The sequence below is a fragment of the Trachemys scripta genome, chromosome 10, assembly GCF_013100865.1.
Source record: "Trachemys scripta elegans isolate TJP31775 chromosome 10, CAS_Tse_1.0, whole genome shotgun sequence".
NCBI classification, from domain to species: domain Eukaryota; kingdom Metazoa; phylum Chordata; order Testudines; family Emydidae; genus Trachemys; species Trachemys scripta.
This window is the reverse complement of record NC_048307.1, coordinates 78,544,363-78,559,688: the sequence shown is the minus strand read 5'-3', so window position 1 is coordinate 78,559,688 and position 15,326 is coordinate 78,544,363. Positions and strand designations below refer to the sequence as shown.

At 44.3% G+C, this 15,326-nt stretch overlaps 1 protein-coding gene across 1 annotated transcript in view; it reads left to right on the top strand.

The window, feature by feature from the left end:
• The first annotated feature begins 1,388 nt into the window (after positions 1–1,388).
• The window catches only part of PCSK6 (proprotein convertase subtilisin/kexin type 6), a 106,295-nt gene continuing 92,357 nt past the window's right edge, over positions 1,389–15,326 (top strand). The window contains exon 1 of the mRNA XM_034784903.1: positions 1,389–1,571. Coding sequence (XP_034640794.1) covers positions 1,389–1,571 — 183 coding nt within the window. The remainder of the gene's footprint in view (positions 1,572–15,326) is intronic.

Below are 15,326 nucleotides of genomic sequence, written 5' to 3'. Positions count from 1 at the left end.
GCTTTCAGTCCCTGGGCTACTTCCCCATGGTCTCAGCCTTTGCCAAAGCTTCACCCTTATCTCAGGGCTTACCTAAGTTCAGACCCAGCAGCCAGCCAGGAGCTCTTCCTTGCTCCCCCAGTCCCTGTCAGCACTGAGCTGTCCAGGGTACTGCAGTTCCCTTTAGCCAGCCAGCCAGGAGCACCACTGCACTCCTCTAGCTCCAGCAAGGAACTGACTGTCTCTAGCTTTGCAGCTCCTTTTGTATGGTCCTCCTGGGCCCTGATTGGCTGCTTCTCCTGCAGTCTCTCTGATTGGCTGCTTGGAGGACTCCTCTACTGCTCCTTTCCTGGGATAGGTGTGGCAGGACACTGAGGCCTCCAGCAAAGGCCTGGTCTCCCCCGCACCCTCCCCCCCCCCATCACACTGCTACCCTAGTCCAGTGCAGGGACTTTCCAAGCCAACTTTCCCTGGCGGCTCTGCCAATATGCATGACTGCTTTTAATTTTTAAAAGGGGGGAGGTAATTTAATTTAAAGACTTCCAGGCTAAATTTTATTTTAACAAGGTGCAGTTGTATGCCACTCTGTCCCCCTCTCATCCTGCTCCATTCTTATTTCCTGTGGCTTAGAGCCCAGCCCTGTCTTTGTTTGTCACGGAAGGTGTTTAACGTTTTTAAAACAAGAACGGAGGTTGGGGAATCTGCCATTCCCTAGCACTTAGCCCCCTTCAAGAGACACCAAAGCAGCAGGCTATTGCACAGCATGTGCAGTCACTATAACGTGCTCCTGAGTGAGCTTTTTCCCTCCTCGCCACTATATGCACTGCGGCTTCGTGGTGATTTGGACAAGTTTTTCTGGCTTTGGCCTAGCAGCTGCCTTTGAAGGCTCATTCCTGACATGGCAGCTGGTGGTCCCTTACTACTCTACAGGAACTCCTGTCCCCTTCCATAGCATCACCCAGCTGGCTTCCTTGCTGACGACTGGTAGCTCTCTCTAGTAAAGTCAGGACTGTGTGAACTGTTATTTTGCAAGGGGGATAGATGGCTGAGGCAGTATTAACGGCTTTGGTGCATTGCTCTCATCTCTTTGCTTTGCTTTGTTGTGTCCTCTGCCATTCTTTTGTGGGGAGAGTCTGGTGTGGGTTTTTTTTTTTTTTCTTTAAAGACATGCTAGAGTAACTGCCGTTTCTGAGCTTCCAGGATTCTTAATTATAGGCCCGATGCTGCTACCACAGAAACCAATGGCAAAGTGACAGCGTGGCTTCCTCCAGAGCCCGAGACTGCAGTGGGAGCGGGCTCAGCTGCTTCATAGACCAGTACAGAGTCTCAGCCGGGTGACGCGGCTCTCTTTGCGGCTAGGTGGGGGAAGTCCGCGAATCAGCCCCTCTGGCTGCCAGGGACTGTTGGGTATGGGAGGTCAGAAGAAAAGGTGGAAGATTTCTCCTTCCCTAACTCACTGTGCATGTTGCTTCCCCCACCCCCTACAGATTGGGAACTTGGAGAACTATTACCACTTTCACCACAGCAGGACGATAAGGCGCTCGACGCTCAGCAGTCGAGGCCGGCACAACTTCCTCCGGATGGATCCCAAGGTATGGCCGCCACTGCCCCCTCAGGAGCCAAGCTGCCATGGTCTCCTGCATCCTCTTCCTCTCTCCTCCCTTTCTCACCCCAGAGGTGGGAGGTGGTGTACAAGGCCCCGAGCACAAGGCAACACTGAAACAAGTGTTGGCCTTGTCATAGGGAGTCCCTCAGGTTTGTTGGGCAAGCTGCTGCAGAGAGGTAAGGATGCCTTATGGCTTCTTTCCCTCCCCTCCGAAAATATCCCAGGTCCAGGCCCTTGATTGTGTATTGTTTGTTTTAGAGACCTCTCCCTTTTGTGTGTATTGGGCTGGCTTGGGGTAAGGAGCATCCCCCTTTGGGTCTAAAACCAGAGGGTATGGCCCCAAGTCCATCAGTGCCCGGATGGATCATCTCTTGTCTGGGCCCCTCTTCTCCACCCTTTCCTATCCACCTGCTGGAGTGTGTGACATTGTGTAAACCCTCGTCTGTGTATTTCTTAGGTTAGTTGGGTGTGTTTCCATACAAATGGCTACACTCTGCATTATGTCCTTGTAGGGTTTTTTATTATGAAAAACTTCAGAGGCGCTTATGCAAGAACCTTTAAACCCGTGAACATCTTGCCAGAACTCAGTGTGACTGTTCTCTGAATCAGAAGGGGTTCTATGGCACATGCCCTGCAGCCTTGAGGACACACTGTACAGATTAGCATTTAGTGCCGTAAGACACTTGTGGAAGTAACATGAACATTTGCAAAACTATCCTTGTGCTCGGTCTTTGTCCCATGCTAAATACATTGCAAATGCTCTACACTCTCAACGATCACCCTCTTTGTATCCATCTCTTTCAAATTTGCTCTTCAGTCCCTCCACTGTACACGCAAACAAAAGCAGCATTCTGTAAAAGCCCGATTCCACTGAGGATGTGGGGGAGTTCTGCCACCAGGCCTAAACACTATGTCATATATTTCTCATTCTAGCTAAATATAACTGTACGATGGTGTATATAGCGCAATGAGTGGCCTTGGACTATTTGGTGCTCGATGATCAAGATCTTTGGTATGCTCTGATGTGAAGCTTGTATTTGACTGGTTGGTCTTAAAGAGCCTGGTTTCTTTATTTGCAGCATACAATTGAGCGTGATTACAGACGTGTTGTAAATCCAGCATGTTATCCTTGATACCACATGCTCTGTAATTGGTGAATCATTTGACATGCAGGGTATGTTTATCAGTGATTGAAAATACTTACAAATGACTAAATATTAACATCTGCCTCAAGGAAAAAAAATTTAAAAACGGTTAAGGAAACTTTCCAATACAGAAATTGCATTGTATGCTGTGGGTGTTGACTTAGTTGTCATAACATTTGCTGTCTTAATGGTTGCTATGTATGAAATCTTTGGCTACAAGCATACGTTACTCTGTTCGAGAGCAGCCTAAGAGATTTTTATCACAGTTGAATTGCCAGAAGTCAGTGTCCAAGAAAATAAAAATTCAGAACAAATGAAATCTATGGCAGTGTGTGGGGTGTAGTTGGAATGTTACATTTTTTACTTCCTGATGCTATTCGTTTCTCCTATCAACTTTTATAAACCTTGCATTAGTCTGTGCATAAATGTAAAGAGAATTCATGGTTTTTTTAAAAAAAAATTGTATTAAAAGCTGAAATAAACACGGTTGCTCTCAATAGACATCTAATGCTATTCTTAAAAAAAAAAAAATCTAATACTCCAGCAAAGATTTCTGTATGTATTGGAGTTGACAGAAGTTTGTGGGAACTTTGTCTCACTGGACTCCAGCTCTGAGCACAGAATGAGAAGACTGCTCCTGGACAGTGTATTCTGTTTCAAGTAAGCTAAAGGGAGCAATGGCAGATCCCAGTTGGTGCTTAATGGTAGGGTGACCAGATGTCCTGTTTTTAAAGGGACAGTCCCATTTTTGGGGACTTTTTCTTAGATAGGCGCCTATTACCCCCACCCCATCCCGTTTTTTCACAGTTGCTATCTGGTAACCCTACTTAATGGTATGTGGGTTTTTTTCGGTTTTGTTTTGTTTTTTTAAAACCTGACATCAGACAAAACCCAGTGTGAAAAGCAAGAGTTATCACTCAGGTCCTGATCCACAGTGCACTGAAGTCAGTGGGAGTTTCCCTACGGATTTCAATGGGTTTTGGAGCAGGCCCTCTGGGACGGAAGCTATGCTGGTTTATACAGCAGAGGGACAGATTCTCAAACAGGGACAACTCTTTTTACTTCAATGGAGCTATGACCATATAAATTGGCTGAACATCTGGCCTAAGGTAGGGCGGATTGGTGTAAATGACCTATTTTTACTCTTGCATTTAGAGGGGAAAACCTATTAAATGTGTATGTTCGATGCATCTTATTTACTTCATTAATTTGTATACATGCTGTCATAACTATAGTGTGGAACTGAACGTCCAACACTATCTGTGATTTGGGGGGCGTGTCATAACTATAAAGGGAAGGGTAACAGCTGTCCTGTGTACTATAAAATCCCTCCTGACCAGAGACTACAAAATCCTTTCCCTGTAAAGGGTTAAGAAGCTCAGGTAACCTGGCTGGCATCTGACCCAAAGGACCAATAAGGGGACAAGATACTTTCAAATCTTGGGGGCGGAGTGGGGGAAGGCTTTTGTTTGTGCTCTTTGTTTGGGAAGTTGTTCACTCTTGGGACTGAGAGGGACCAGACATCAATCCAGGTTCTCCACATCTTTCTAAACAAGTCTCTCCTATTTCAAACTTGTAAGTAAATAGCCAGGCAAGGCGTCTTAGTTTTACTTTGTTTTCTCAACTTGTAAATGTACCTTTTACTTAAGTGTTTATCTTTGTTTGCTGTACTTTGAACCTAAGACTAGAGGGGAGTCCTCTGAGCTCTTTAAGTTTGATTACCCTGTAAAGTTATTTTCCATACTGATTTTACAGAAATGATTTTTACCTTTTTCTTTAATTAAAAACCTTCTTTTTAAGAACCTAATTATTTTTTTCCTTGTTTTAGATCCAAGGGGGTTGGATCTGTATTCACCAGGAGTTGGTGGGAGGAAGGAGGGGAATGGTTAATTTCTCCTTGTTTTAAAATCCAAGGGGTTTGGATCTGTATTCACCAGGAAATTGGTAAAAGGTTTCTCAAGGCTTCCCAGGGAAGGGAAGCATTGGGATGGTGGCAGCGGACCAGACCTAAGCTGGTAGTTAAGCTTAGAAGTTTTCATGCAGGCCCCTACATTTGTACCCTAAAGTTCAAAGTGGGGATACAGCCCTAACACATGCACTGAGCTTCATCTTAGTAAGATGGACTGTCTTTCAGTATTGGAATTAGAAGCAGTTATCAAGGTATAATATATCTTTATAGAAAGACTGGTATCCATGATGTACTAGGCCTTCCTGTAAAGGTTGAGTGTCTGTGGCAAAGCCAGCATGCCTGCTGGAGGTGAGATGCTACTGAAGCAACATACTCCACTTCTTAGGCCCTGTAGGTGAGGTGTGGGAGAGAATGTTGTTTTGTGTTGTACAGGGGAGAGAGAATTGGGACTCTTGGTCTCTTTTCCCAGCTGTGCCACTGATTTGATTTGCTCTACGGCCTTGGCAAGTCACTTAACCTCTCTGTGCCTCAGTTTATACATATGTAAAATAGCTACAAAGCTTACCTACTTCATTAGCACATTGAAAGTCTTCATTAAGTTATGTAAAACTCTTTGAGACCCTCAGGTGACAGATATTAATGGACAAAGTATTACATTATTATTAAGACTTTCCTGTTGACTCAGGATTACAAATTACATTGTTGGTTGTTATTTCCTTGTAAGACCTGCATGGAGGACCCACTATTACTAGTTAAACTGCTATTAAAAGGGGTTTACAGTTAAATATGTAAACGTAACTCCAACACACTATTGGTAACATTCAAACATAGACTGTTGTCACAAACAGTGTTGCCAACAGAAAGGAAAAATAAACAATCTGAACATTCCAACTATTGCTGGAAATAAGATACAATTGGCTGATTGTTTCCAAGTGTTCTAATTAAACTTTATAGCCCTGGGGGATGTATACAGGCATCTGAACATATTATGAATTCAGATCTGCAATTGAAATACCTCCCTTCTAAATTAGCCTAGTTTAGTACAAACCAAATCAATTAGCTTTTAGTCTATTAATATTTGCTTTACCTAGCTCTACTGATTAATAGTCAGTTAAATTTGCGTAGGTTTACCGGCATTTGTTATTACCTTGAATTCAAGATCCATCAATTTGGGTTTTTTTCTCCCATCCATTTGCAAATCATTTGGAAGTGCGTTGGCAGTTTGAATGGTGCATAATTAGTAATCATAAAATGGTAAATATTATGAAGTTGTATTACTGCAAAGCATACAGAAACAAACAGAAACATTTGCAACAGCTTGAATGGAATAGCAAAGATGGAAACAAACACAGAAGTCCTAAAAAACTAAAGAATTCAGTCATCTGCAGATGCTTTATCTGTTTTCTGTCTTCCATTCAGCTGTTTTATTTACACCGTTATTTGCATGACAGCAGCATCTTGAGGTCCCTGCAGGGGCTGGGGCTCCATTGTATTAGGCACTTTGCTATGGCATAGTAGGAAACAGTCCCTGCCCCAAAGACCTTACCATCTTAAGACAAAAAAGAGTATGAGGGGAAGTGGGAACGACTGAGTGAAGGTCAGGAGCAGAGCTGGGAGTAGAGCTCTGGTCTCCTGACTCCCAGTTCAGTGTCCTCTCTAGACCATGCTGCCCTCCCCACATGCTATCACCATTGCAGCCCTTCCTTAGTCAGCCGCGGTGGGAGTGCTGGCATAGACTAGCAGCTGGTCTACAGTTGTATTCCCACCACTGCTACCATTGGTGGGGGATTTGAAGGGAAGATGCTAGTGTAGACACTAGACATTCTCTATTGGATAAAAATGCCTTTATGGTTGTTGGAAATCCTCTCATCGTTATTACAAATGACGCAACCAGAACTTCTCTCACCAAAGTAACTACCTGGGTGATGGCTTTCTTCACTGAAATCTCTTAGCCCAAATATGTTTCTTTAGGGCTGTTCTGGGTCGTTGTCAGAATCTGGCCTTCTCCACCCTTATTGGCTAAGCATTAATGGAGATCACATGTCTGCCTGAGGCTTTGTTGTCATGTCAGAAAAGGTGAGTTCTTAACTCAAGTTAGGTCACTCAAGATAAAGGTTTTAACTCATGAGAGAACTACAAACTGCCTTCTCATTGCTAGGATTGTACTGAGTTACCTGACTTGAGTTAAATCCTTTTTTATTTCACAGTGAAGACAAGGCCTGAAGCAGCCAAGCTAAAGGGTTGGTCAGAGTTGTTCTAGGCCTCTGCTACAGTAGGAAATTGGTCCATTACTGCAGTGTATTGACTAACACTGAACACAGGCTTTGTCCCATCCATACCAGCAGTTAGTGTGTTCAGTACTAGTTCGGGAGCATCCGTTGCTGACAGCCAGTTAAGCAATGGGTCTGTTCCCACAGTAGATGGGACTTTCCTTCAGTAAACACACCCTTGTTGAGTTTTGTGTCAAAATGGTCACCCGAAGCCTATCACTGGGATGTGGGTGGTGCCAATAATACTCAAGCACTTTACAAAGTAGGTCAGTATCAATTGTTAACACTCTTTTTGGCCCAGTCCACACTAGCTGATTTAGACCTGCCTGCACTCACAACTTTTAATGAGGTTTGTAACCAGGTGAGGGCCATGGTTGGCCCTAAACATGCTTTGTGCCAACACAGAGCAGGGTTGAGATATGGCTGGTAACTGTGCCAGCTGAGCCTGGGTCTCCCTTCCTATTGACCTAGGCTGGCAGATGGGTGCTTTCTGGTAACTAGGTTGTAGCACTGTTTTGTAGTGTGGACGTGCGCTGTAACAGAGTTGGCCAGTGTTTCTCCTCTCCGCTGTCTGTCTGGTAGGGCATCTGAGTGCATTCTGGTACACGCTGCTGCTCTGTATCCATGTCCTCCGGGCACTCTATCACCTGCTGAGGTATTATGGGATAGCTGTCCAGAATGCACGGCTACCAACTCATTTAGGTTGTGCACTAGGAGTGGGTAGACAGACATGATTTTATGGTGGGGGTTGGGGTCGGAGGGGGAGAAACTGTGTGGACACAACTCAACCATATTTGAGTAACAGGGTCTGAGGAGTGTCATCGACTCGCTTAATATATACAATTGTATGCTTAGCACAAACTGGGATTAAATCAAGTTAAAACTATCTCAAATCTTGCTCTACTACAATTGTGCCTGTGATAGTTCTGAAATAGCTGGTCCTGACATGGTTACAGCCCTGCTTCATTTTGTAATGCTACTGGTTTAAAAAAAACAGCCCCCCCCATACACATCTACTGGCCCCAGTCAGGATTGGGGCCACCGTGTGCTAGGCACTGTACAGACACATAGTAAGAGACAGTCCCTGCCCCAAAGAGCTTCCAACCTAAATAGACAAGATAAATATAAACAGGCAGATGACATACAATTTTAGTTCCTTCCCACCCTATCTGCCCCTCTGGCTCATTCCTTAGTCTGGCTTGGGGGTCTCAAACTTCATTGCATCGCGACCCGCTCCTGGCAACAAAAATTACTACATGACCCCAGGACGGGGGACCGGAGCCTGAGCTCTGAGCTCCACCGCCCCAGGTGGGGAAGGGCAAAGCTGAAGCCCACAGGCTTTCAGACCCAAGCAGGGGGCTTGTAACCTGAGCCCCGCTGCCCAGGGCTGAAGCCTTCAGGCTTCAGCTTTAGCCCTGGGTGGTGGGGCTTGGGCTTCAGCCCGTGGGCCCCAGCAAGTCTAAGCCAGCCCTGGTGACCCCATTAAAACAGGGTCGTGACCCACTTTGGGGTCCCCACTCAGCCTGAGAAACACTGGTCTACATGTCTCCCCAGAGAGAAGGTCTGTGGCTGACTTACCTGCCAGCCCAACAGAGCTGTAAAGGAAAAAGAACTTCCTAACCTTTTCATTTAGCTGCTGACAGTAGACAGGATTCTCACCCTGTGAAATCCTTGGATGCATCCATCTATATTACAAAATGGAACTGCACTGCGACCAGGTCTGCCTGATGGAACTGGAGCTGTAGTGTAGGGCGGCTCTGTGCCCTGATACAGGATTGAGAAACAGGCCAAGATTTTCAAAGGTGGCTAGTGATTTTGAACCCTTAATTCTTGAGTGCTCAGCTCTTTAAAGGGGCTGATTTTACACACAGCACTGAGCACCCACCCTCTGTAAATCAGGCCTTTCATAGTGAGCACAGACTTTAACATAAGGTCTGTGTACTCTGCGCTCCCCTTGCCATCTGTCTTGAAGGCTGATCCTGCAGTTCTCTTCTTGCTGCGGTACCCTACTCCTATTTCCCCATGTACTCTCCCTTTGGAATTTTGGCTGCATTTTTTCCCTCGAGGGAAATTCTCACCCAAGCTAACCTTCCCTGAGTGGTGAGTTAGATAGGTGCCCTGTCCTCCTTTTGAGTCTCGGGATTTCAAAAGATGAGATTAATTCAAGAAAAGTTATAGGTGTATAATTTTAGGGGACTGGAACTTTAAACTGTGATTTAAGTCATTGTTCTAATTCCTAGTACTGGCCATCTCCAAGCAAACTTATCTGTCTGCAGTTGAATTTTAATCTGGGACTTGTATTGGCTACAGCTACTGGATGTAAAAATCAAATTAATCTTAGTCTGCAAAGTCACTCTGTTAAATAACTGGATCGTATTCACTTGGCGAGGACTTCCACTTCCACAGGAATCCAAAGAACCTGTTTTCAGCAAGTGAAGTTCTTTGTGGTGGTCAGTCTGACCATTAACCCTTAATAAATCAATGTTAGGTCCACTTTTATCTGCTCAGAGTGTTGGCAGATTAAAAGCACAGAACAATTTGAGCTAATGGAATAAGAAACATGCCGTGCTGGCTCCTGCGTCTAAAACATTTCTTAAGGACTTTTTTTTAATTGAGGGAAATGTTCTGAAGCACTCAGCTTTATGACTGGGCGAAAGTATCATCGAGTTTAATTCTAAAACTATTCCAAAAGCTTGAGAGTCTAGTAACTTTGCACTCAGCCTTCTTCAGCCTTATGGGAGTTGCGCAGGTGCTACAAACAGCACATCTGGGATAGTGTAGACTCTCTAAGGACACTTGAAGGAGAGCCAGGCTTATTCCCTGATCCTTGAGGAGCAAACTTCAACACCACGCTCCCTACTGCAGGACATCATTTGGAGGACACTCTGATTTGACAGATATAGGGCTTCTCACTCCTGGCCTTGGCTTGTGTATGGAAGAGCTGGACTTGGCCTGTCAGCATGGACACTAAATAGACGGGGAAGGGCATTGCTTTTAATGCGAGGGAGGCTGTCTCTTGCACACACCAACAGATTAGTGCTTGCTGTCATCTGTGGGCAAGCACAATGAATGTTTGGAGACAGAAAGTTCAATAATAAGACGTATTTAAAATGGAAAGACAGCAGCAGAGGAGGACAGCAGCCGAGGTCTAGATGCCTGCAGGCATGCACCACATAAAAAGCAATAACACTTTATTTCTCCTCCTCCCTTTGGCTTATGATGAAAACATGTTATGGCCATCTGGTTTGTCCTGAAACTGTGTGTTAAACACTGAATATCCATTCAAATATATTATTATTATTATTTTTTTTTTGCTGTGCAGGGAGTTTGCATCCTACATGCAGATTTTGTAAAAAAAAAAATACCTTAAGTGGCTAAATTAATATTTATTAAAAATACATACAGTCTGAATGTATTTTTTTTTAAATGTAGAAAAGCCTGTTCCTCTTTTAGCAGCGCCATGACTGTGAATGGTTTGGGTCTGTGGTATCTGCCCCTTGTTGTCTTTGTCACCACCCCATATTAAGTGGCAGGACAAGATCAGCAATGAGGATATTCGTACCTGAACCCATCCATCAGCTCTGGTTTGGGTTTGGTGGCTTTATTGGTACCAATGGATTATTAGGATGGAAGACCAAAGCATTCGGAAGTACCTTTACCGAGGAATGCCGCTACACGGTCAGCGATCACGTGGTCCCCAAAAGCTTTGGTGGCACAGTACAATCACCAGTGATGGACATAGACTGAACATCCACTTTGACCACCTTAAGAACCTACCTCGAGATCAGTCTGGGGCTTGATCTGCAAGGAGGCCAGCTGTCCCTTGGGATTGGCCATGGTAATGATCTGTCACTACACTACGGTTTCCCTGCAGGAAGTCCAGTCTGCTGCTCTATTGTCCTAGCCTCCCTTTGTTCCATCCCCAGTGTTGTGAGTCAGAATTTGCACAGACAGCTGGGGTAGAATTGAGCAGAGCCTGATTGCATCATAGAATAGGGACTTTAGAATGTTGTTGTGGACATTCCTTTCAGTCTTTATTTAATGTCCTTTTTTTAAAGGTCAGCTCTCATTTGGGGGAAACCTTTTTTCCAGTGAGTAGGTATCTATGCAATGTAAATTTAACAAAAGACCACAACTCTTAACTATGCCAATCTCAGTCTCTCCTCATCTAGTCAAATGACACAAACTACCATTGAAGCAGACGGCATTATGGCGGATTCCTGGTTTGCTTGTGATCTATGGTGTTAGGGCTTGACTCGGCACAACAGTTGTCACTAATTTAACTAAAATCAGTTCTTAAATCAGTTTAAACTGATGCTGCTCCTTGTTCAAGCCAGTTTATATCAATTTAGCTTAAATCAACCTCAACTAAATTGATACAAACCAGGTTTTAAATTGAATGAAGGGTGTCCATTTAACAACCAGTTAAGTCAGGCAGTTAAAAAACCAGGCCTTTAGTTAAACTGGAGCAACTTTTGTAGGAAGATGCTAAAGCCTTGGGGAAGGCCCCAGATACAGTAAGGCCCCAGATATAAGAAGCTGGCCTAGAATTATGAGTGATGAGAAGAAATACAGGGGTGCAGCAAAAGACTGAGCCACTAAAGAATCAGAGCTGTGCAAAATCCATCAAGAGTTGCTAGATATTCAATGGGAAAGGGAGGCACCAGTCCATTTATTTGGGGGTGGGTGGGGAGGGAATGTTGGCATCCACTTTACAGTTAGACGTCAAAGTCCCTGTTAAAAAGCTGGTGTTGTGACAGCCCTGTGTGTAACGGGGCTATCGGCGAGGGTCTGGTGGCACAGTTATAGCTGTGTCCTCGGGTGCAAGAGACCAAGAACCAATACCGAAAGTGCCGAAACTAAGGAGGGAAAAGGCACTGGCTGGTGGAGGAGGGGAAACTCCAGAGCTGAATGCTGCGACACAGAACAGGCAACCGGCACTTATTGCCAGAATTCAGGCCAAGGGCGTTTGGAGGCAGCCTGGGATATTTTCCTCCCAAATGGAGAATTTCCCACTACAACCTGTTTGCAGGTGGAGCATCTCAACGCTCCGCTGTCTCCTGGAAACAACAGATGGAGACTACAGACCCAGCTAGGAAATCTGAGGGCTGGAGTGGGACTTTTAAAAACTTGGGGTAGTGACAGATCATTTAGGGTTCTGAAAAATGTAGTAATTTATAACTTGTTTCCTGTGGCTAAACTTTAGTTTAAAAAACAGGTACAAGGAGCTCGTGTCTTTGGGATCAGAGAGTAGCAGAATCTATGATGAACTGTCAGGTGAGTTAGCTGCCGCACAGCTGGGGCTGGAACCAGAACTAAGCAGGTAGTTTCTCACATGCAGATCACATGCCTCTGAGTACGGTAAATGTACTGTAGTAGTAACTCTACCAAAAGCAGTAAGATCTTCCCTTAGTAATGAGTTCTGCCTCCAGGCTTTGCTATTAAATCTTTCCTGAGCAGTGGAGATGAGGCTGCTGGTTTTTCTTGTGAGAAATTATCAGGGTCTAGGTAAGAGAAGTGAGAATAAAAGACAACCTACTTAACCTATAAATGCCTGTGACATGGTGTCTGCCCCACGCTGTCCAATAAGGGGTTAACAGAGCCCTAAGGAAGCTGTGCAAAAAGCAGCCAATAGGAGAGGGGCTGTGAGGCATGGCCAATCAGGGCCCAGCAGGACCATATAAGAAGAGCCTCAGGGCACAGCGGAGTCAGTAGCTGCCTAGAGTTTGAGGAGGGAGAACTGTGTCTGGAGTAGGCTGCAACCCTGTAGCACCGTGGACAGAGCAGTGCAGGCAGGAACGCTGGGCGAAGAGAAGGTGCTCCAGATGGGCCGCTGTGACTGAGAAGGGTGCTGTGGCTGCTAGGAAGTGGCCCAGGGAAACGCACCGATAGTAGAGTCGCAGCCGAAAGCTGTAATCCACAGGGTCCCTGGGCTGGGACCCAGAGTAGTGGCAGGACCAGGAGCTAAGCTCCCCTGGAAGAGGGGAATGTGGATAGTGACATGGCTGAAGGGCTGAGCCATGAAGAGGATGCTGTGGTTCCTGATGCTGCGAGAGGGGTTGCAGGTGGACTGCAGAGAAGGAGCGATGGGGTGCAGACCATGGATGGGGGCGTTGGCCTTGAGCTAATCCCCAGAACAACCAGAAGGAGGCGCCAGTCTGGCGGTGAGTGATGCGCTCTGTGACAGTGGCGTAAGGGCTCTTGGCACTGACATTTGGCAAACTAGTGTAAATCAGTGACACTTGGAAAAGCAGGAAATAAGCTATTGTATCCCAATGTACATGGCTAATAACCCTGGCTCCTGGGAATGCTGAAATTAGTGTTATAGATCTATGACCTGTCATTCATAATGTGACCAAACGAGCACTCTGACGAGCACGCTCCATTTTTAGATAATACAGCACAAAATTTGGAGGCTTAACTTGCCAGTATCATCTTTTAGCACTGGTCACGTCCAACAAAACAGTTCAGTCTGAATATAGATTTTTACTTCCAATAATTATAAGTGAAATACTTTCAAACACACAGTAAATGTTGCAACACTCTGTACATGAACAGTCTAGCGTCTTCTACGGAGCTGGTATGGAAGTTTTCCCTGTGGAAAATTTTCAATTAAAATGAGAATTGTTTTCATTTTGTCAATTTTTTTTTAATGAAATGTTTTGTAATTTTGTTTAAAAAGGAATCAAACCCAAACCCCAGATATTATTGTTCTGGACAACTGGAAATGTACAAAAAAAAGTTTGCTTTTTGGCAAGCAACGTTATAAAAATTTTAGCTGATCAGGCAAAATTTTTTGGTTTAACTGAATTTTTTTTGCCCAACTAGCTAAAACTTCTCCATTTTCAGCTGTAAAATAATAATAAATACCGTTTTTAGGTTTTTGTTTTTTCAATGAAAACCTTAAAAAGTCAGAGGGAGATTCCAACACAAATTTCCATTTTAGTGAAAAGCTGTTTTTCATCATAAAATATTTTGAACTAAAAACTTCTATCAGCTGTAGTCATCTAACTTCCAACACATGTCAAAATACTGGTATGTTTACTTGTGTTTGAAGCAAGAAAGAAAGCGTGTATTTCAAAGCATTCTGTTTGATTTCAATGGGTATAAGTTTAATTTTTCTCTATGAAGAAAAGAAAGAGGAATTCTTTTAGGGGGCAAGTATACACGACTGTGTTTGCATGAGAGAGCAGGAGAAGGATGAAAAGAAGAAATAAAGAGGGAATGCATGACACGTATTTAAAACCGCCACCTTATATGGTAGCTAAGAAGTTCCTTGTGTGTTAACTCAGGCTAAAAGTACAGGAGTACTTGTGGCACCTTAGAGACTAACAAATTTATTAGAGCATAAGCTTTCGTGGGCTACAACCCACTTCTTCGGATGCAGGCTAAAAGTGGCATTTGACAAACCTTGCCTTTCTAAAATCGCTTTACCATGTGATCTTGCGGAATGTTACCCACCACTAAAACCCCAACAGATGTCACAGTACTAGACCTGAAAAGTGAATCTAGATCTTCCGCCGAGAAGTATTCTCTGTAATGATAAAAAATGCCTGCGTTTGGAAGCAGATAGCTGCTCACTTTAGGTAGATGGCAGAGTGCTCAGGGAAAAAATATCCAAGCACTTTTGAGCCTGCTCAACCAATGACCTCCTTCATGTTTGACTTATTAATTGCAGTTTATGGAAGATGAATGGTGACTTCCATCAGGGCATGGAGTCTGGAGAAAATGTGGCTTATATCCATAACGGCATGCAAACAATCCCTCCCTTTTTAATTCATCAGCAAAGTCTCAGTGAGTCAAGCTTGTGGGACATATTTTTCAGGATATGTATGTGTGGCTTTGGGGCCAGTGTGCATGGTTTACATGGAAAAACATGCTCATATGAGCATACAAAAGCACTCCCCTTCAACACTAAGGGTCTGTTGATAGAGATTTTGATGAGGGAATTCAATGGCTTGATTATTAATGTGAATGGTCTGAATGTGGACGTTGGATAAAGCTGCATTTTAAGAAGTACTAAATAAGTATTATGAGAGCACATGGTGTGCTTAGATGAAGCCAACATGATTTTAAGGCTAGCAGATGAAAGAAGAGAAGCAGAATCAATGTCCCTGCTGTTTTAGGACTATTAGGGTAAATCTGTAGACCCAGTTATCTCAACTGTGAGCTCCACTGTGAAAAGTGAGTGAAAGTTCATAAAATGCCACAATAGCTTAGACCAACAAATGCTGATGGGGAAAAAGGTGCAAAAGAGAGACTGAATTCGTACAAACAAAAAGGCTGACTGGTATAACTCAAGTATTGTGTTCAGATCATGCCTGGTAAACAAGAAAAGTGTGGGACGGAAATTAGTGAACCAAAATTAGGGCTGGTCTACACTGGGGGGGAGGGGGGGAGGGTTGATCTAAGATACG